Raw genomic sequence first — 21,244 nt, forward strand, 5'->3', positions numbered from 1 at the left:
CTAACCCGCTTACCCCGTGGGCACGTCCCTGGAATAACAAATCAACTGTCATATGTCAAAAAGATACATCATTAAGATATCCAGAAATGGTGTGAATGACATTGCAAACAGCAAAGGCATTTCTTAGATATTAATAAAAAATCGATTTTTTAAGAAAATTTGAACACTTTGTATCTCGGAAACGAAGCACTTTCGGACATATGTTTATAGGAACTTTTCGTCATAATTTAACCCAAAAAAACCGACATTTCATTTTCGTGCAATATTAATGAATCACCCTGTATACAATGTGACATTATTAGGGACGTTCTCAGAATATGGAAGCAGTAAAACTAGTAATTACTGAAAATCATTTTATTCAACAAAACTAATAATTTCGTACACCTGTACATAAAAAAAAAATGGAACAATTATAATTATTATTTAGTGCAACGATTAGTCATATAAGGGTTTCATAAAACATTCTTGGAAGGTTCTATAAGGGACCCTTATAAACAAATTAAATTTTATGTACATTTTTCAATAATAACTAAATAATTACACTATTATGGTGTTGCAATACAGTAGAGTTTTAAAAGGCGTTTGTAGAGTCTATAAGAGCCAAAAAATCATTCAATAAATTTACAAATTTATTTACTATTAGAATAGAATAAGTTGATAATATGAGAATAAGATTCGTGGTTTGGAAGCAACTATAGCACAAGCGTGACAATAGAAAAAAAAAACATTTTACCTTCCCTTTGTGCTTTTTAATAGTAGGTAAAAAGATCAAATTTGCCCTAATCTAACGCTTACATTAAAAAAGTTGAAAATGGGTGAATTTAAAAGTTTATACAATTATAAATATCACATACATTTTATGTAATGGTAAAAATTACATAATATACCGTTTTTTGGTCCAACACACACAGTTTATTGTTAACGTTAGACGTTTTTTAAAATATAGCTACGCATATACAGGGCAGTCCGCAGTCAAAAAAATCGTTATTTTAGGATTCTACGTCAATTTCTAATTTTGATAAGACATAGGATATACATATATTATTACATATTTCGATTCTACGTAGAATTTCAAGAAGATTGAGGGGTCACATTTCATCACTTTGGACATACATATGATCAACTGTTGATTTTCTCCAAAACTATTACTCCAATCTATATCGTCGGCTGAATGCAAAAACTAGGCAACTATTTTTTGATAGTTTCGAGAAAATGGGCAAAACATTATAAGCGATATAATTAGAACTGCTCTGCAGTAAATGTATTTAATAAAATAGCTTAATTTTTTTGTAAGTTCTTTATTATGATGAAAACATTACATTTAGTACAAAATTAAATATATATATATATGTATTATGCAAGGAAAAATAAATATATTTAAAAATAAAACTAAAGATATCTACTTTTTGCACTATTTTTTTTTCCCTCTTTGTTTGTACCTGTACGTGAAAGAGAGGCACAATACATAATTAAAATAACGTAAATTAAAAGTTTTATCCTTTTATGGTTGCTTAAAGTAAACAAAATTGCTGTGATTAATCATCTTCTTCTTGTTCCCTCCTACCGTGGGGTAAGTTATGGTAAAAATCAAAATAATCACGACTTAATGCTGGTGGGTTTGTAAAAAACAATGACATTAGGTCATTATATTTTTGCTCAGTTATGGGATGGCCCTGTGGATAACAAGGTAGAATATTGATTGACTGCCTACGTAAAGTTTTTTTTTTACAATCCACCTGTCTAAAGTTAGCTTCACCAAAAGACTCTTTGCACTCATATTGGTAAGCATTTTCCTTTCTAAAGCGAAACCAGTAGAGCTTTTGAAATGAAACAGGCTCATTATTAATATCTGTTTTTCTCATGGTCAACTGGCTATTGGCAAATGCCTTCCAATCAAAAAAAGCATTGCCCTGAATGTCATGAATTGCATAGGGCTGATCTCCCCTTTTCCTTGCACTTCTGGCAATAGTCTTCCAATCGCCTGGCCACAGTGCTTTACCAACCCTTTTAAATTCAGTGCCTATAGCGGAGGGCATTGAGTCCATTACGCTGTGACCAGGTGTCAAAAATTTTAGATGGATCGTTTTTAAATTGCCTATTACTTGTACTGCATATATGCACATTGCAACAACGTACTTGTTAAGGTTTTGTCCACCACATCTATCACTAAAACACCTTATTTCTTCTACAGAATTTGGCAGGGATTTAAAATATCTAAATAAAAGACTCGCTATTTCACAACTACCTCTACCTCCTTGGCCCTCGTGTCACATAAAACAGTCTCCTTTTCTGTTACCAACGTTATAAATTGTAAAGTTATAAGTGGCTATCGACGTTTGTAAAATAAGGCATTGTTCGTGGGTCACTAGGACTAAGTAAAACTTGTTGCAACTGACAATTTGATCATTGGTAACGGCAATTTCTTTGTCCGTACGTTTTTGCTCTCTGGCGGATTCTTTTAATTGTTGATGTACTTTAAAATCATTTGCCTCCTCGTCAGTTATATTTTCTTTATTAATAAAAGCCACACAGATTCGACACTGGTCTTTTCTTGGCCGATGAAATCCTAAATTATAGTTATCCTTAAAAATATTTCGATAGGTCGATAACTTTGCTTCTGGCCTTCCATTTTCTCGACACCACTGGACATACATCCTATACATTGTAGGCAAATTTAAAAAAGAATCCAAATATTTTCGTTCAATATCAGCTCTGCAATAATGAGAGGGACATGGAACACATGGAAAACTTTCTATGTGTGACTTTATGTCTTGAACTAAAGTAGGATTCAAGGTTTTACCCTTTCCCTTTCCTCGGCCATCAGAAGCTGAAATATTTTCGTTGGATCGCTTTGCCATAGCAATGTCAACAACGCCTTTTTTTATACCTAAAGTACTCAGAAACATGGGCTTGCATACTTTTCTTCTTTTTCCATCAACGGGAAGAAAATAGCTGATTGAATACTTCCTTTTAGATTCGTGCTGAGTTGTTCTAATTTTTTTCTCGGTTTTTTCCGAATTAGAGAGAATAAGATCTCGTTGGCGCGAGTAGTTGCCCAGCCCATAGTATGCGTTAAAGATTTGAAGCCGTTGAGCCTCAGGGACATCAAAACATTTGAGCCGACAATATTTTTTGCAGGGACCACCCACTTTAGCAGCAGGTTTTAAAACGCCTTTAACTGATTCATATTTTTTTCCCTCATCTCTGTTTTTTTTCCTAATATTTCTTTTCCACAATTCTGGCCTTTTTCTTTTCCTCCGAGGTTTACTAGTTACTTTTGGATGTTCCTCCATTCCAATTAAATTATTTTCACTAATACCTTCTCCTTCATTAGATGCTGTATCTTCCTCCGAAACTAAAGAACTGGTGCTAGGAAGATATTCAGAATTATCTGGGGAAAAATCGCTAAAGCTTTTATCTTTTTTCTTTTCATAATCAGAGTTCCCTGCTAACGTGCAGTTATTTAAAACACATAATTTTTAATAGTGCATGATAGTTGCTATTACTAGTATAATATTATACCCAATGGCTTCTCCTTAACGGTTTCTTCATTCACATTACCATGATTTAATTTAAGCTGGTCTACATTAAACGTTTCTTCAGTTATCTCATGATCCGATCCGTGCATGGAATTATTGACCTCATCTAAAGAAAATTCAGTAGGGCTGTTAACGCAATTAATTTCGCCAAAATCTTGCAGATATTGTTCATCTTGATTGGCTATAAAATCTACAATAAAAAAAATTAGAATACTAACACTAGAAAAAATTTGCATCTACCTAATAATATAACTTCCTCAGCAGATGCTTGTACTAATGAATCATGACGCGGGCCAGCTATTAATGTATCTTTGATTTGACACTCGTCTCCATTTGAAGAAAGTCTATTTAGTAGGTTGCCTTCAGTACCAAAATTAATTCAAATTCAAATTCAAATTTGTTTATTTTGCCAAAAGTAAAAAATACATGTATTAAATCAATAAATAAATTAGTATTAAAATCCAAGTTTTCTTTAGATTCACATTGGTTTCCGATAGTCGTTAAAGATCGGTTCATCGAATCTAGAATTTAAAATACTTGCATATTAAATCGGTACTTATTTTTTCATTAATTTAATAAAAAAAGCATGAGGCCTTACCATTTATTTAGTTATGTGCAATATCTTTACTTACCTTACGCATCATGTTACGCATTCATTCTTAAAATGTAAATTGCAAATTTTAATCATATAAGTACTAATTTCAGTCACTTAAAAAAAATTAAAGCAATTAAGAGTTTTTTAAATAATAAAATTTCACAAATTTTTCCTCCATAAGGTGGCTTTCACATTAAGGCACACCAATAAGCAATTGGAAAATGTCAATAGGCAATACGCAATATTATTTAAGTTCCCTGTCACATTAAAACAATAACAGTATTGCCAGAATTCTCTGAACATTATATCATTCGACGACTCCAAAGACACAAGAATTTTCACTATTTCTATCAAAAATTTTATAAAAACCTGGAACGGTGCAAATATTGTACGCCTTTTTAATAAAATAAATAAATAAAATAAAACAAAATAAGTACTATCAGTATCAGTACTAACAGTCTAATGCGCAAACTTCTCACAGCACTATTTGCAAAACCCCAATATTTAACGCTTTTCACGGTGCATGTATCGCTATAGCAATAATATCGCTGCAACAAGCAATATTTTTGGTTCAACCCAAGTTTAATGTAAAATTGCGTGTTGCCTATTGCCAGATTGCATATAGCTGGTTGCCTTAGCGTGAAAGCCGACTAAATCCCCAAAAATAACACACAAGCAAACTATGTAAAAACCGTTGAGAAGAAAACATAATTCTAACCTAACTTATTTTTAAATACAAGTTTTAGAGTTGGGAAATGGGGAAATATAAATCGCCTATATAACATTTAATTACCTTCATCTTTCAAGCATATTAAAACATAGATAACCCAATAAACACGAAATTTTGAGTTACCTAGTTTTTGCATTCAGCCGACGATATCATGTCACCCATCAAAATTGTTAATTTTTATTTCAAAATAAAAAATGCACAAACCGAAACTATGGATTTTTGGTACATCTTTCAAAGAAGTAAGAAAATTTGCTAAAACATCATTGTTTCATATAAGACATCGTATATATTATTATATATTTGGATTCTACAACATCCAAGTAGTTTGATGGGTCACTTGCCATATTTTGGTACAATATTTTGGAAACTTAACTGATTTTCAACCGTGTGATCCATCAAAATTATTGGAATGTTATGTAGAATTGAAAAATTTCTAAGGCGGACCACCGTGTATAATTATCCAGGTATTGTATACCTTTCTCTATAAACCTTTCCAGTAAATAACACATGTTACCAAACTATAACACACTATGACGAGTTTTGGTCTTGTTTTTTTTCTTTTAAAATATATAAATAGATATTTTTGTTTCTTATAAGTTGATATGCATTATTTACGGAAATTCCTTCTTTCCAATGATTTTGTCCTCATTTAATATAATATATTTATTGCAATAAAAAACTATATAAAATTAACGTATAGTAACAATTATTAGACTAGAAACTAGTGAGCAAATCTTACAATAAACTAATTTATTATTATTTTTTTTTACAGGAAAAAACTATATATGCATTTTACATTTGTAAAGGTATATTTATATAAAGGTGTTTATATACAAATTAGTAAAATTCCGAGCGAATTTGAATAATAATTATTTCGAAAGCAACATCGCATTATGACAGGCTTAAATGTAAGTATATGTTAACTCGTACGCCACTGTCTACTTCGGACACGCCCACCAAATTATTACGACTACCCTTTGGACCAATTAGAGTCAAAGGGAGATGGGAACACTATAGAGGTGCTAACAACTCAAGAAAAATATATTTTTTTTAATCCTAGTAACTACCGCACTGTTGACTTTATCTCCGCCCATCTCTTTTAATATGACATGCTATGGTACAATCAGAATCAAGGGCAGGCGGAGCCTTCATAGGCGTGCCAAAAAAACGTAAACAAAATATAAAATAAATAAATTTGGTTTTGCTTTTTGAATACTTACATGAAAAAAAAAAAAAATTTATTTTTAGTCTCTTATAAGAATTGATACGCCACTGTTCATACTGTACCCGGCCATCTCTCTTATTATTATATTTTTGGGTCCAACCAGATCCAAGGAAAGGTGGTGTCACCATAGACGTGCCAAAAATTCAAGGTAATGACTTTTTTAAATCCAACTATTTGGAGCTTTATCACATTTTTCAGTGCATAAACAAAATCTAATATGAAAAAATTTAAATGCTTCCTGAACATTATAATAAAAAAAACATTTATTTCTAATTCTTTACTTAAACTGATACGCTACTGGTCATACTGCACCCGTCTACCTCTCCTATTATAACGGTTTTTAGTCCAATCAGAGGCGAGAAGAGGCAGGGCCACCATAGGCGTACCAAAAATTTAAGGAAATTAATTTTGTCAATAGATTTTTTTGAACTTTTTTACATTTTTCAGTACATGAACAAATTATAAAATAAATAAATGTGGCTTTGCTCTCTGCTGCCCTTATTTTTAAGAATATTTTGATAAATAATTGGAAATGGATTAAAAGGGTTTATGTCCAAGAAAGTGTGTTCTTTTTTCAATAATTCCATACCAAAACGATTTTTGTACCTCAGAAACTCTCTGAGTTAGAGGCAATTTTGTCCGTCAGGGTCCAAGAGCTGTCAATTTTGAGTTTTTTGAACTCATATGGCAACATCAAGATTTTTATGCATCAGTGGACATTTTTGGGTATAACTTCGGAACCGCTGAGAATATTTTCATAATTTTATCACAGTAATTTAATGCAGACTCTGAAGATGGATTTGAGAGTAAAAACGTCCTCCCAGACTAAAAATTGCGACAGTTAGAACACTTTTGAAAACCGATATTGCAACATTCGAATTTTTATGCATCATTGGACATTTTTGAGTCTAACTTTGGAGCCGCTGAGAATATTTTTTACAGTAATAAACTGCTGTTCCTGAGGATGGATTTGAGTTGAATATTTACATTAAAAAAATATATATGTTTCTAATTCCTTACTAAAGTTGATACGCCACTGCTTATACTGCACCCGCCTACCTCTCCTATTAAAACGGTTTTTAGTCCAATCAGAGCCGAAAAGAGGCAGGGCCACCATAGGCGTGCCAAAAATTTAAGGAAATTACTTTTGTCAATCGATTTTTTTGAAGTTTTTTACATTTTTCAGTACATGAACAAAATATAACATAAATAAAATTGGCTTTGCTCTCTGTTACCATTATTTTTGAGAATATTTTGAGAAATAAGTGGAAATGGATTAAAAGGGTTTATGTCCAAAAAAGTATGTTCTTTTTCCAATAATTCCATACCAAAACTATCTATCTATACTCAAAACTCTCTAAGTTAGAGGCTATTTTATCCGTCAAGGTCCAAGAGCTGTCAATTTTGAGTTTTTTGAACTCATATTGCAACATCGAGATTTTTATGCATCAGTGGACATTTTTGGGTATAACTTCGGAACCGCTAAGAATATTTTTATAATTTTTTCACAGTAGTTTAATGCAGACCCTGAGGATGGATTTGAGGGTAAAAACGTCCTCCCAGGCTAAAAATTTCGAAAATTATGACACTTTTAAAAACTGATATTGCAGCATCAGAGTTTTTATGCATCATTGGACATTTTTGAGTTTAACTTTGGAGCCGCTGAGAATATTTTTCACAGTAATAAAATGCTGTTCCTGAGGATGGATATGAGTTGAATATTTACATTAAAAAATATATATATGTTTCTAAATCCTTACTAAAGTTGGTACGCCACTGCTTATACTGCACCCGCCCACCTCTCCTATTACAATAGTTTCTAGTCCAATCAAAGCCGAAAAGAGGCAAGGCCACCATAGGCGTGCCAAAAATTTAAGAAAATTACTTTTGTCAATCGATTTTTTTGAAGTTTTTTACATTTTTCAGTACATGAACAAAATATAACATAAATAAAGTTGGCTTTGCTCTCTGTTACCACTATTTTTGAGAATATTTTGAGAAATAACTGGAAATGGACTGCAAGGGTTTATGTCCAAGAAAGTGTGTTCTTTTTCCAATAATTCCATACCAAAACAGTTTTTGTACCTCAAAAACTCTCTGAGTTAGAGGCAATTTTGTCCGTGAAGTTCCAAGAGCTGTCAATTTTGAGTTTTTTGAACTCATATTGCAACATCGAGATTTTTATGCATCAGTGGACATTTTTGGGTATAACTTCGGAACCGCTGAGAATATTTTCATAATTTTTTCACAGTAATTTAATGCAGACTCTGAAGATGGATTTGAGAGTAAAAACGTCCTCCCAGACTAAAAATTGCGACAGTTAGAACACTTTTGAAAACCGATATTGCAACATTAGAATTTTTATGCATCATTGGACATTTTTGAGTCTAACTTTGAGCCGCTGAAAATATTTTTTACAGTAATAAAATGCTGTTCCTAAGGATAAATTTCAGTTGAATATTTACTTAAAAAAATATATGTTTCTAATTCCTTACTAAAGTTGGTACGCTACTGCTTATACTGCATCCGCCCATCTCTTCTATTATAACGGTTTTTAGTCCAATCAGAACCGAGAAGAGGCAGGGCCACCATAGGCGTGCCAAAAATTTAAGGAAATTACTTTTGTCAATCGATTTTTTTGAAGTTTTTTACATTTTTCAGTACATGAACAAAATATAACATAAATAAATTTGGCTTTGCTCTCTGTTACCACTATTTTTGAGAATATTTTGAGAAATAACTGGAAATGGATTAAAAGAGTTTATGTCTAAGAAAGTGTGTTCTTTTTCCAATAAATTCGTACCAAAACGGTTTTTGTACCTCAGAAACTCTCTGAGTTAGAGGCAATTTTGTCCTTCAAAGTCCTAGAGTTGTCAATTTTGAGTTTATTGAACTCATATTGCAACATCAAGGTTTTTATGCATCAGTAGACATTTTTAGGTATAACTTCTGAACCGCTGAAAATATTTTCATAATTTTTTCACAGTAACTTAATGCAGACTCTGATGATGGATTTGAGGGTAAAAACGTCTTCCTAGGCTAAAAATTGCAAAAGTAAGAACACTTTTGAAAACTGATATTGCAACATCAGAATTTTTATGCATCATTTGAGTCTAGAACCGCTGAGAATATTTTCATAATTTTTTTACAGTAATAAAATGCTGTTCCTGAGGATGGATTTGAGTTGAATATTTACATTAAAAAAATATATATGTTTCTAATTCCTTACTAAAGTTGATACGCCACTGCTTATACTGCACCCGCCCACCTCTCCTATTATAACGGTTTTTAGTCCAATCAGAGCCGAGAAGAGGCAGGGCCACCATAGGCGTGCCAAAAATTTAAGGAAATTACTTTAGTCAATCGATTTTTTTGAAGTTTTTTACATTTTTCAGTACATTAACAAATTATAAATTAAATAAATTTGGCTTTGCTCTCTGCTACCATTATTTTTGAGAAATAAATGGGTTAAAAGAGTTTATGTCCAAGAAAGTGTGTTTTTTTTCCAATAATTGCATACCAAAACGGTTTTTGTACCTCAGAAACTCTCTGAGTTAGAGGCAATTTTGTCCGTGAAGGTCCAAGAGCTGTCAATTTTGAGTTTTTTGAACTCATATTGCAACATCGAGATTTTTATGCATCAGTGGACATTTTTGGGTATAACTTCGGAACCGCTAAGAATATTTTTATAATTTTTTCACAGTAGTTTAATGCAGACCCTGAGGATGGATTTGAGGGTAAAAACGTCCTCCCAGGCTAAAAATTTCGAAAATTATGACACTTTTGAAAACTGATATTGCAGCATCAGAGTTTTTATGCATCATTGGACATTTTTGAGTTTAACTTTGGAGCCGCTGAGAATATTTTTCACAGTAATAAAATGGTGTTCCTGAGGATGGATATGAGTTGAATATTTACATAAAAAAATATATATATGTTTCTAAATCCTTACTAAAGTTGGTACGCCACTGCTTATACTGCACCCGCCCACCTCTCCTATTATAACGGTTTTTAGTCCAATTAGAGCCGAGAAGAGGCAAGACCACCATAGGCGTGTCAAAAACTACTTTTGTCAAATTTTTTGAAGTTTTTTACATTTTTCAGTACACGGACAAATTATAAAATAAATAAATTTGGTTTTGCTTTTTGAGTACTAACATAAAAAAAAACAATTATTTCTACTTTCTTATGAAAACTAATACGCCACTGTTCATAGTGTACCCGTCCATCTCTCTTATTATTAAATTTTTTGGTCCAGTCAGATCCAAGGAAAGGTGGTGTCACCATAGACGTGCCAAAAATTCAAGATAATGACTTTTTTCAATTCAATTATTTGGAGATTCATCACATTTTTCAGTGCATAAACAAAATCTAATATGAATAAATTTAATTGGTTTCTGAACATTTATGATAAAAAAAAAATTATTTCAAGTTCTTTACTTAAATTGATACGCCACTGGTCATACTGCACCCGCCCACCTCTCCTATTATAACGGTTTTTAGTCCAATTAGAACCGAAAAGAGGCAGGGTCACCATAGGCGTGCCAAAAATTTAAGAAAATTACTTTTGCCAATCGATTTTTTTAAAGTTTTTTGCATTTTTCAGTACATGAACAAATTATAAAATAAATAAATTTGGCTTTGCTCTCTACTGCCATTATTTTTAAGAATATGTTAAAAAATAAATTGGAACTGGATTAAAAGGGTTTATGCTCATCAAAGTGTGTTCTTTTTCCAATAATTCCATACCAAAACGGTTTTTGTACCTCAAAAACTCTCTGAGTTAGAGGCCATTTTGTCCGTCAAGGTCCAAGAGCTGGTAATTTTGAGTTTTTTGAACTCATATTGCAATATCAAGATATTTATGCATCAGTGGACATTTTTGGGTATAACTTCGGAACCGCTGTGAATATTTTCATAATTCTTTCACAGTAATTTAATGCGGACTCTGAGGATGGATTTGAGAGTAAAAACGTCCTCACAGGCTAAAAATGTCAAAAGCTATGACACTTTTAAAAATCGATATTGCAATATCAGGATTTTTATGCATCATTGGACATTTTTGAGTCCAGAACCGCTGAGAATATTTTCATAATTTTTTTACATTAATAAAATGCTCTTCCTGAGGATGGATTTAAGTTGAATATTCACTTAAAAAAAATATATATATTTCTAATTCCTTACTAAAGTTGGTACGCTACTGCTTATATTGTACCCGCCCATTTTTCATATTATAACGTTTTGTGGTCCAATTAGATCCAAAGGAAAGTGTGCCTAATTACGGAAAGCCTATCAGCAACAAGTTACAAACCGTTCCTTAGTGATCCATAAAAAACCCCAATTTTTAAACATATTGATATGGTCTCATTGAAGCAATACATTATTATACGTGAGATCTTAAAAAGACCTTCTGTATATATTGTTTAAATATTTATTTTATGGCGATATACTCTTTGATCAATATACTTTATTGCTAACTTTTTCATATTTATTTATTACTCTTATTTTAATATTGTTTATAATACTTGTTTCGTTTGTTTAGCTCAGATTTAAGGTAGCGCCATCTATAACACACTTCTGAACTAAAAAAAAGAAAAGTCAGTAGACTCAGGAATTTGCTGAGAAGTCGCAAGATGGCGCTAGCTTCAAGTAATTTTTATATAGGGTGTGCAAACCACTGTCAGCAGTACTTGCACATAAATTTCCAATATATTATAAGTTTTTTCCTGAAAATTTTGCTACATATACAGGATGCGTCAAGTAACTGCACTTTTTTTCTTAAGATTTGACTACAGCGGTGTTGCACTGGTTGGAATCCGGTGAGAAGGTGACTTTAGTGTCTTGTGGGGTCGCAGTGTTGCCTTTGTTGGAGTCACACTGGGGTCTCGCCATTAAAAACGCTGGATTTGATTCGAGACCAACGCCGTTTGGATTGAGGGACGCCGTTACCCCGATCAGTCCTAAAACAGATAAAAATTGTTTTGGTATTTATTTTATGGGTACGGACCATGCGCTCTAAAATGCTTTGGAAACTGGTTAAATGTACTACAGGTTTACTAAGAAATTGATTTGTAGGGTTGTTTCGGGTGGAAGGGAGACATGCTGTAAATAACTTAGAAATGCTTTTTGTGGATACTCGATATATCTTTTAAAATCAACGTATTCCACCAATCAGAGCATATACGTGTACAAATATTGTAAATTAAAATCTCTTAAGGCTCTCGAGTTATAAAGCGTTCCGTGAATTTTCATGAATCGCCCTATACTCCATCCATAACCCTTTAAGCAGCACAACACGAAAGTCATCATCGTTAGTTCAACCCTCTGCGCATGAAATGGGCCGACTTCACCCCCCGATTTGTTATTGTTGTTGACAAATTTTAACGATTTTTTGTATGAAAATGATTGATGGTTTATTGCGGCATTGGGGCTCGATTGCCTTTTGTTCATTCGATTTAGAAATGATTGACGTTATAATGGCTGTATTTTACTCGTTATGCAGTCAACATTTCTCTTGTTTATATTATTTAAAGTCTGCATTAATGAAATTGTCATTTTTTTGTTTCACTTGTACTGGAAATGCAATTTATTGATATATTTTGTTTGTCATGCTCACCCTACACATTCTCCGAAAGTTTTTAGAGTTTATTAGGACTCTAAAATGATTCAGAAACTTTTTAAGATACCATGATAATTGTCCTGGGAGTCAGGCTTTTTTGGCCATGACTATTGACTAATGTCCACCCTACCCAGAATAGCCGTGGAATATGACATCTATATTACATTTCTCAACGTCATGGAAGTTAGCAACAGAATCAGAAACGAAAAATCAAATTTTTACAGTCGACCAGATAATTTCTGCACGCAATATACAGGGTTTCCATCTATAACCTGATACATTTAAACTGCTTATAAGTCTAGAATGGAAAATGACAACAATGTGCGGTTTCCACAAAACTTCATCAATATTCAGTTTTTTTTTACAGTGTTGCCAAATTTCAAAATTTACCTGAAATAGGAGAAAAAAAATTGATGATTTTCAAAGGCCGATTTCTCAAAAATCTTAAATGTAACACCCTGTACTCTTTAATTTCACATAAAAGCCTGTTAAATCCCCTATCCGAAATTGTCTTAAATTCATTATTTTTTTTACAGAGCCAATTTTAGTAAATGACATCTTTTTGAAAATTTTCCTACAATAAATACCTATTAAATAACATTCTCGGTATCAAGTGACAACAATAACAATTGTAGCTTGTCAAGGAGGCTGTGAGTTTCACAATTTTCTTGTGAGCTTCAACTACTCTCAAATCTTTTTGACGTCATTCGTTGGGCAGTCCCAATAATTTGATTTCTATATGATTGTATTTTTGCATTTTTTAAAGATTTTGAAAGGTATATGTTTACCACCCGGGAAAAGGCACGTTGCGTGTTATTATTTAGTGAATGCAAATCAGTTACGCAGACGAGAAGAAGATTTAGGCTGATTTTTGAAAGGGCTCTACCTTCACGCAATTCTATATTTTATTTCTTTCACATCTGGATCCTCTCGTTGTATTGGCTGCCTTTTGGCTGACTTCCACTTGTAATAGGCATAAGCGGAAGCTATTAGTGTGACAATTGTCAATATAGATATTACCGTGCTATTGGTCGTCATATGGTGGTGGATCTGCCTCCATTTAGTTCCTCGTAACCTATTTCTATTTCTTCATTCATGAGGTCGCTTATAGAGTCAGATGGGTAGAGCATTGGTTCAGTCTCAATATTCTTGATTTGCCCTGTTGTATTCAATGTTGCATTGAATACAACAGGGAAACTACCTAGAAACTAAACACTCTAACATAGAACATCCCATTATTGGTGCCCCATACGTTCAAAAAGCATTAAATATCTATAAAAATCAAATTATATTTAGATACTCCAATAATAACAAAATTAAAGTTCAAAAAGAATTTATTTTTGACAAACAAAGAACGATTATATTTTTGAAAAATGATCCATCTGAAAAAGATCTCTGTGACATTATTAAAGAACATTTTATACCCAAAACTACATACTGCCTACATTTCATAAATAAATCTCTTGAACCACTTATAATCAGAGTTTTTCAAAAATACTTTAAAAATAATTCGTTTAACCTTTACATATCCAATACCCTACTAGAAGACATAACAGACGTAGAAGACCAACAATTAAAGATTAAATATTATCACGAGACCAAAACTTCCCACCGAGGTATTCAAGAAAATATTATATCACTTAAGAAACACTTCTACTGGCCAAATTTAGAAAATGACGTCAAAATGTATGTTAACCTCTGCGAAATTTGCCAAAAAACTAAATACGAAAGACATCCTAACAAAATCGTTTTTAAACCCACCCCTATTGGTCACGAACCTTTCGATCACATCTATATAGATATCTATAAAACACATAATACGTCCTTTCTAACCGTAATTGACAGCTTTTCTAAACTAGGACAAGCATACCCTCTTTTAACACCCACAGGAATCGAAGTAGCTAACAAACTTATTACCTATTTTAATCATTATGGCCTTCCCCGAAAAATTACTACAGATAATGACACATCCTTTAAAAACGAAATAATTCAAAACCTCTGTTCTTTACATAAAATTGAAATTCATTATTGTACCCCTTACAACCCCAACTCAAATAGTCCAATTGAACGTCTTCACTCCACTTTAAATGAAATTATTCTTACCCTTAAGCACCAAAAGCCAAAAGAAAATATAATAATTCTAATGAATTATGCCATTCTTTCCTATAATAACTCTACACACAGTGCATCCCAATATACCCCTTTTCAAATTGTCAGAGGCAAATTAGACTATAAAAACCCTCTAGAGCTCTCAAACGAACAAAATCTTTCCCAATACATGCCAGAGCATGCAGAGAATATTAAAATAATTTATCATGAACTTTATGAAAAATTAACAGACCAACGACAATCTTCTTTAGATAAAGTAAATAAAGACCGAAATGTAGTAGACATCGACCCTAACAAACCACTTTTTGCGAAAACGTTTCCACAGAAATCAAAAGTTAAGGAATCAGATAAATATAAAAAAATAACCAAACCTGTTACACAAAAAACTAACGCCATAACCACCCAAAATAGACGAATACATAAAAACTTATTAAAACCACAACGTAACCTTGTTTCAGATGAGACAAATCATCCCATTCCTGCTCCTCCTACCCATAGCTACGAACTTAGAAGTAAAAAGAATTAGAAATCGCATATTACCAATGGCCATAGGAAAAACCTATATATCAGCTACGAAATATACATCCACCTTTCACATAAACCTCACAGAAATCGAAATTCCCCTATCTAACATAAAAAACATACTAACTCAGGCAAACAAAGCTGTTTTTAGTACAAATCAAAAGGAAAGCTTCTCAATTCTTACATCCTATAAATTTAATCAAACCTATGAATATTTTCAGACAATTTTAAGAAATACCAAGATTTTTCACAAACCTAATCGATCAAAAAGAGGATTACTTAACGTAGTAGGTAACGCTGAAAAATGGCTCTTCGGTACCCTTGACTCAGACGATGAAACCCGCTATAATAACTATTTCGATATGCTAACAAAAAATCAAGAAATTCTAAATAACAACTTTAATGAAGAACAATCAATTCTATCCTCTATCACACAAGAATTTACTAAAAATTTAGAAAAAATAAATAGCAATCAAGCAATTATATTGGAAAAACTAAATTTACTTGAGAAAAATCAGTTAGATTTATCTAATGCCCTATATATGTCTTTAATATTAGACAATATAATGTTGCAATTAAACACTTTAAATTCCGTAATAAATAACATCGAAAACGCAATCTCATTCGCTCATGTAAATAAAATGCACAACTCTATACTCAATCCTAACCAACTTTTAAATTTAATAGAAAATATAAAAACAATATATGGTCCAAACCGAATACCTGAATTTAAAGAATTAGTAAACTTTTATAACTATTTATCTGTTCAAGTAATTATCAAAAATAGCTCAATTTTATTTTCAATACACACCCCAATTGTCTTTCCCAACCACTATATACTTTACAAACTCTACCCAATACCCATTGGAAACAAAACCATTCTCCCTTCCAATCCTTATATCCTACTCACAAACGATAACTACTGAACCACAGAAGAAGAATGCCCGCAGCTAGAAGACGTTTTCATCTGCAAGCAAACCACCCTCTCAAAAGACGAATAGTGCCTCTTCCAACTGCTAACAACGTCAACCAATATATGCCCGTTAACCAATGTTAATTACCAAAAAAGTACCATTCAACGCCTAAATGGTAACGAAATTTTGGTCATTCCTGTGCAGATGACAATCGCCCGAGACAAATGTCAACAAGGACTCTACAAGATCTCTGAACCAAGTATTGTTACCCTATCTATGTGCCCCGTTGAGATAGATAACAAAACATACGAAGGCGAAAGAAAAACGGAACTCCAATATGTGTTAGAATTGCCAAAGTTTTCGTATGTCCAAAGCAGCAACAACAATTCCAAATTAACCCTCGAGGAAATAAACTTGGATGAACTGAAGACAGCGCAGAAAATATTGTCGACAATCCAGTTACACCCTCTAGAGGCGCCCGAAAATTCCACGTACCCGTGGATCGCTCCAATCTCATCCATTGCCGCCCTCATATGCGAAATCCTGCTGTATATTGGATGGAAGAAATGGAAAAAGCCTGTTTCATCTCATAGAAGCCACCACTACGAGAACGACCCCTTCGACGGCACTTCACAAGAGAGTCGAAAAAACGAGCAGCCATTGCAGCTCTTATTTTCCGAACTTAAGGAGGGAGGAGTTATGTGATGCAACCAGGCCAAGAACCTCAGTTGACCCCATACATAATTATTATTATTACAAATATTCCTGAATCAACAAAATAAGCATTTTAATATTATTAGGCTTCATAAAAATTGCATTATATAAAATCACTTATCTATTAATTTTCGACGAATAAAGTTGTAGTTAATTGATGGTCAAATTTGTGTAGAATTTATTTTGAATTAAATTTATTCCTTTTTTAAAAAGTAGATGTTCAATAATAATTCCATCACTCGCGTTTCGTGACAATTCATTCAGTTTTAATTGTTTAGTCAGTTTTTACCTTGGAAACAATTAATCGACAGTCAAGGCGAGTTAGGTTAGTGTTTTTGACAAAAACTTTGATTGTTGTTTACAAAACCTATTTGAAGAATCTTCTGCCAATTTAACCATAGACCAGTGTAGTAAATTGCGACGTCTTTTTGAAGAAAATCAAGATGTGTTTTCCTTGCACGATAATATTACATTTTGCAGTGTTTTTATTGAAAATAATTAATGACACATCTTCCCCTGTCTCCCTTAAAGAAAGACTAATTTTTCGGGACACTGTTCATGGTTTAAATATAAGGTTTTCTAAAAGAATTACGGTTCCACTTCGTCATAGTGCCATGTTTCAGAGGTCATATTCTTATAATGCAGCAAATATTTTTAATAAAGTACCAACTAACCTAATTAATTTATCAATTCAATCTTTTAAAATAAAATTCAAGGAACATCTATTTAATTTGCAAACCAATGGAGATTTTTTTTAGTGGCTTTTGTTATTTGTGCAATTTTTCTGGCAAATTTAATGTTTGTTATGCAAGTTTCTTCTAGTTTCTTCTAATTGTAATATTTAATTAATAATTTATTGTAATTTACTAATTAATTTGCCTAAAATAATTTTTTTTTAACTACCTAATTTATTTACTGATGGTAAAGTATAGCTTCTGGTTCAGTAGAGTAGCTCTTTAAAGCTAGACTGCGCCAGTGGTAGTATGCTACTTTTTTTTTAATAATGTTTTTTTTTTCAGCTTTTTAATAATGTTTTTTTTTTCTCAGCTATGTTTATGTAATTTTAAAAATAAAAGGCATATTTATTTATTTATTTTATTTATTTATAATGACTTGGAAAGAACTGATTTGGTGCAGCATCGAATTAATACTGGAGACAATGCTCCGATTAAACAAGCACCTCGAAGAATTCCGATAGCTAAACAAGGAGAAGTTTCCTCAATGCTTCAAGAAATGAGGACACAAGGAGTGATAGAACCTTCTCAGAGTCCTTGGACATCTCCAGTTGTGCTAGTGAAGAAAAAGGATAGATCCACTAGATTTTGTGTAGACTATCGGCGACTGAATGACATTACCAAGAAAGACAGTTATCCCCTACTATCTACTACCTAATGTTATGGTGTACAGATAAAAAATATGTCAGGCCTATTATTCCGGCAAGTATGTCACGTAATCGATTTCAGTTGCTTACAATATTTATTCGATTTGACGACTATTCTACTAGACCTCAGCGTAAGATAAACGATAAATTGGCGCCAATTAGAGAAGTTTTTGATTTGTTTGTTCAGAATTGTATAATGGCCTATTCATTTGGGTCACATGTTACTATAGATGAACAACTTGCTTCCTTCAGAGGGAGATGTCCTTTTCGAGTTTACATGAAAAGTAAGCCCGATAAATATGGCCTTAAAATGTGGGCAATGGCGGATAGTAAAAATTCGTACAGTGCAAATTTACAGATTTATCTTGGTAAAATAAATAACAAACCAGAAAAAAATCAGGGTGAGAGAGTGGTTCTGGATCTTGTTGAACCCCTTGGCACTGGATATGGAGTAACCACTGATAATTTTTTTACAAGTCTACCACTGGCAGATAAGCTTGCTGAAAAAAAACTTACCCTGTGTGGAACCCTCATACAAAATAAGTCATTCATTCCAAACGAGTTGCAACCCAAATTATTTAGGTCTGAATTTTCTAGTATGTTTACATTCACAAAAGAACATACTATTGTATCTTATACACCTAGCAAAGGCAAAGCAGTTATTTTATTGTCTACGGAACATCATGATGATACTGTTGCAGATGAAAAATATAAGAACAAACCTCATATTATACTTCATTATAATAATACAAATGGTATTTTTTGCTTCAGATAGGAGAATCTTTGGTAAAAGAATATATTGTACGAAGATATAATAACTCAGGACGCTTGAGCAAGACGCTAAGGCAGTGTATGCGCGATGTTGTTCCAGACTTGGCGTCTCCTCCAGTTGAAAAACCAAAATGAAAGACTTAAAAGTGGACTTTGTTATCTCTGTGATCGAAATAGAGATCGCAAATCTAGACAACTTTGCAAGGAGTGTCAAAATTTCGTATGCGCGGAACGCCATGCAAAAGAAGTGAAGTGCAAAGAAAATTAACTATTTTTTTTTATAATTTGATTAGTTACAAGTTTATTTTATATATTTGGATAATTAAAAACATGTCAATGTATCGGTAGTATCATTTTCATGATGGGGTACAAATGTACCCCACTTGGGACTTTACGTAACTTTTCTAACGTGGGAAGACGAAGGTTAAGCGATGTTTGTTTAGTTTTTAAAAACAATTCAAGGAGCTATAATTGTTTAGGCTTCTGATAAATGGAATTTTTGTCGCTCTATAAAGTACATTAGTAGGGTATTTGGAGTCTTTTTTTAACCTTTTGACATATTTTAAAGATCAAAAGAGTATTATTGTAAGAGTGTTCCCATATTATGATCCAATATCGTAACACAAATTCCACTAAGTATGAGTACCAAGAAATAGTCCATCTTTCTCCAAGAGGCTTACATTAAATAGCAATGAAAACATACTGCAGTCACAGGTCTCAAATTTATTAAAAAAAAGTCAGAGGATTACATCTGTTTCGCCCATTCTAGGTATCATCAGATCCACTTGTGTATTCACTAATAAAAGAGAACAAAAAAGAAGCAGAGAACAACACTACGTAATATAAATCTTGATACTCATTTGTTTGTTTATATAATTTTAATATGTAGTTAATAGTATCCGTCCAATTTTCTCAATTTAAAATTAATTTCTACCCTTCATTTGAATCATGTAGTGTTGTTCTCTGCTTCTTTTTTGTTCTTTTTTATTAATGAATACACAAGTGGATCTGATGATGACTAGTATGGGCGAAACACGTGTAATCCTCTGACTTTAATTTAACAAATTTGAGACCTGTGACTTGAAGTTTGTTTTTATTGCTATTTAAGCATGAGTAGACTATTAATAGTAATTTTTTATTTAATATATTCCTCAGTTTTTGGAATCTTATTAGCGGTTTCTGTAATGTGTTCGGTCCATCTTAAACATTGATCCAATATTAAACCTAAATAATTGAATAAACTGACCTGTTGAATATGTAAGGAACATTGGCAATTTGGACGTACGTCTTCACATTTTATATCATGCATTTAAATTAGGTTTTCTGATGGTTGATCAGCCCAAGTCAATGATAAAGTTATAAATTTAGTTTTATCAATATTAGGGCTTAATAAATTTTCGTTTTCTGCTTCACTATATACGTTTACCTAATTGTCTGTCGAAAATATAATTGCCGTATCGTCCGCGTAGGATATAACTCTTCCATTTATTGCCAATGTTGTTACCTGTCTCTACAGTTTAACTGTAATTAATTATATTGCTTAAAACCATTTTCTGAATTCTGTTATTTAGGTAGAATTTAAATAGTTTTAAAGCTACTCCTCTTATGTCTATTTTGTGGGACAATTTTATGAAAAACTGTATCAAACGCATTAGCTAAATCCATAAATATACAAATACATCTTGTTTTGGTCCATTGAGTTTAAAATTGTACTTATTAATTAATTCAAACGTAGCATTTACATATAAAGAATATTGTTAGACTCGAGAAAAGACAGACATTTTATCTTTAATGAAGATTCAAATATTTCCAAAATAACTACACGGATTTTATTAAAACAAACTCTGGAACGTTAGGCCGACATTCCTTTACAAATTCCAATGAGACATTGATTAATAAAATGTTCATTTTTCCACCCTGCTGTCGACAGCGATCAATTTTAAATATCCGATTAAATTTTATGCAATATTGCCACACGCTACCCCGGGCTAATTAATTTATTCATCAATTTATATTAACATTAAATCCATGCATAAAATAATGATTTAATTAATAATAATAATAGGTAAAACCACCCTTAGAAAATGAAAAAACCATGCACGGACTACACTACCAAAAAACACCC

The 21,244-nt window shown here is 32.4% G+C and overlaps 2 protein-coding genes across 2 annotated transcripts in view; both read right to left on the reverse strand.

The window, feature by feature from the left end:
• Positions 1–493: 493 nt before the first annotated feature.
• LOC126739333 (uncharacterized) lies at positions 494–9,867 on the reverse strand. The gene is made up of 2 exons (XM_050444977.1): positions 9,358–9,867; positions 494–7,888 (listed from the first exon to the last, which is right to left on the reverse strand). Exon 2 carries the CDS (start codon positions 3,291–3,293, stop codon positions 2,268–2,270), a length of 1,026 nt encoding a protein of 341 aa, XP_050300934.1. The 5' UTR covers positions 3,294–7,888; positions 9,358–9,867; the 3' UTR covers positions 494–2,267.
• A 1,383-nt stretch (positions 9,868–11,250) lies between these two features.
• LOC126738994 (potassium voltage-gated channel protein Shaw-like) overlaps positions 11,251–21,244 on the reverse strand; it is a 131,872-nt gene continuing 121,878 nt past the window's right edge. Inside the window, exon 10 of the mRNA XM_050444520.1 lies at positions 11,251–12,049. Within this exon, the coding sequence (XP_050300477.1) occupies positions 11,868–12,049 (182 nt within the window). The 3' untranslated portion in view covers positions 11,251–11,867. The remainder of the gene's footprint in view (positions 12,050–21,244) is intronic.

This window comes from Anthonomus grandis, chromosome 1, assembly GCF_022605725.1.
Source record: "Anthonomus grandis grandis chromosome 1, icAntGran1.3, whole genome shotgun sequence".
NCBI classification, from domain to species: domain Eukaryota; kingdom Metazoa; phylum Arthropoda; class Insecta; order Coleoptera; family Curculionidae; genus Anthonomus; species Anthonomus grandis.

Excerpts from the sequence above, each read along its gene's own strand:
- LOC126739333 (XM_050444977.1), bottom strand. The coding sequence starts at position 3,293 with ATGGAGGAACATCCAAAAGTAACTAGTAAACCTCGGAGGAAAAGAAAA.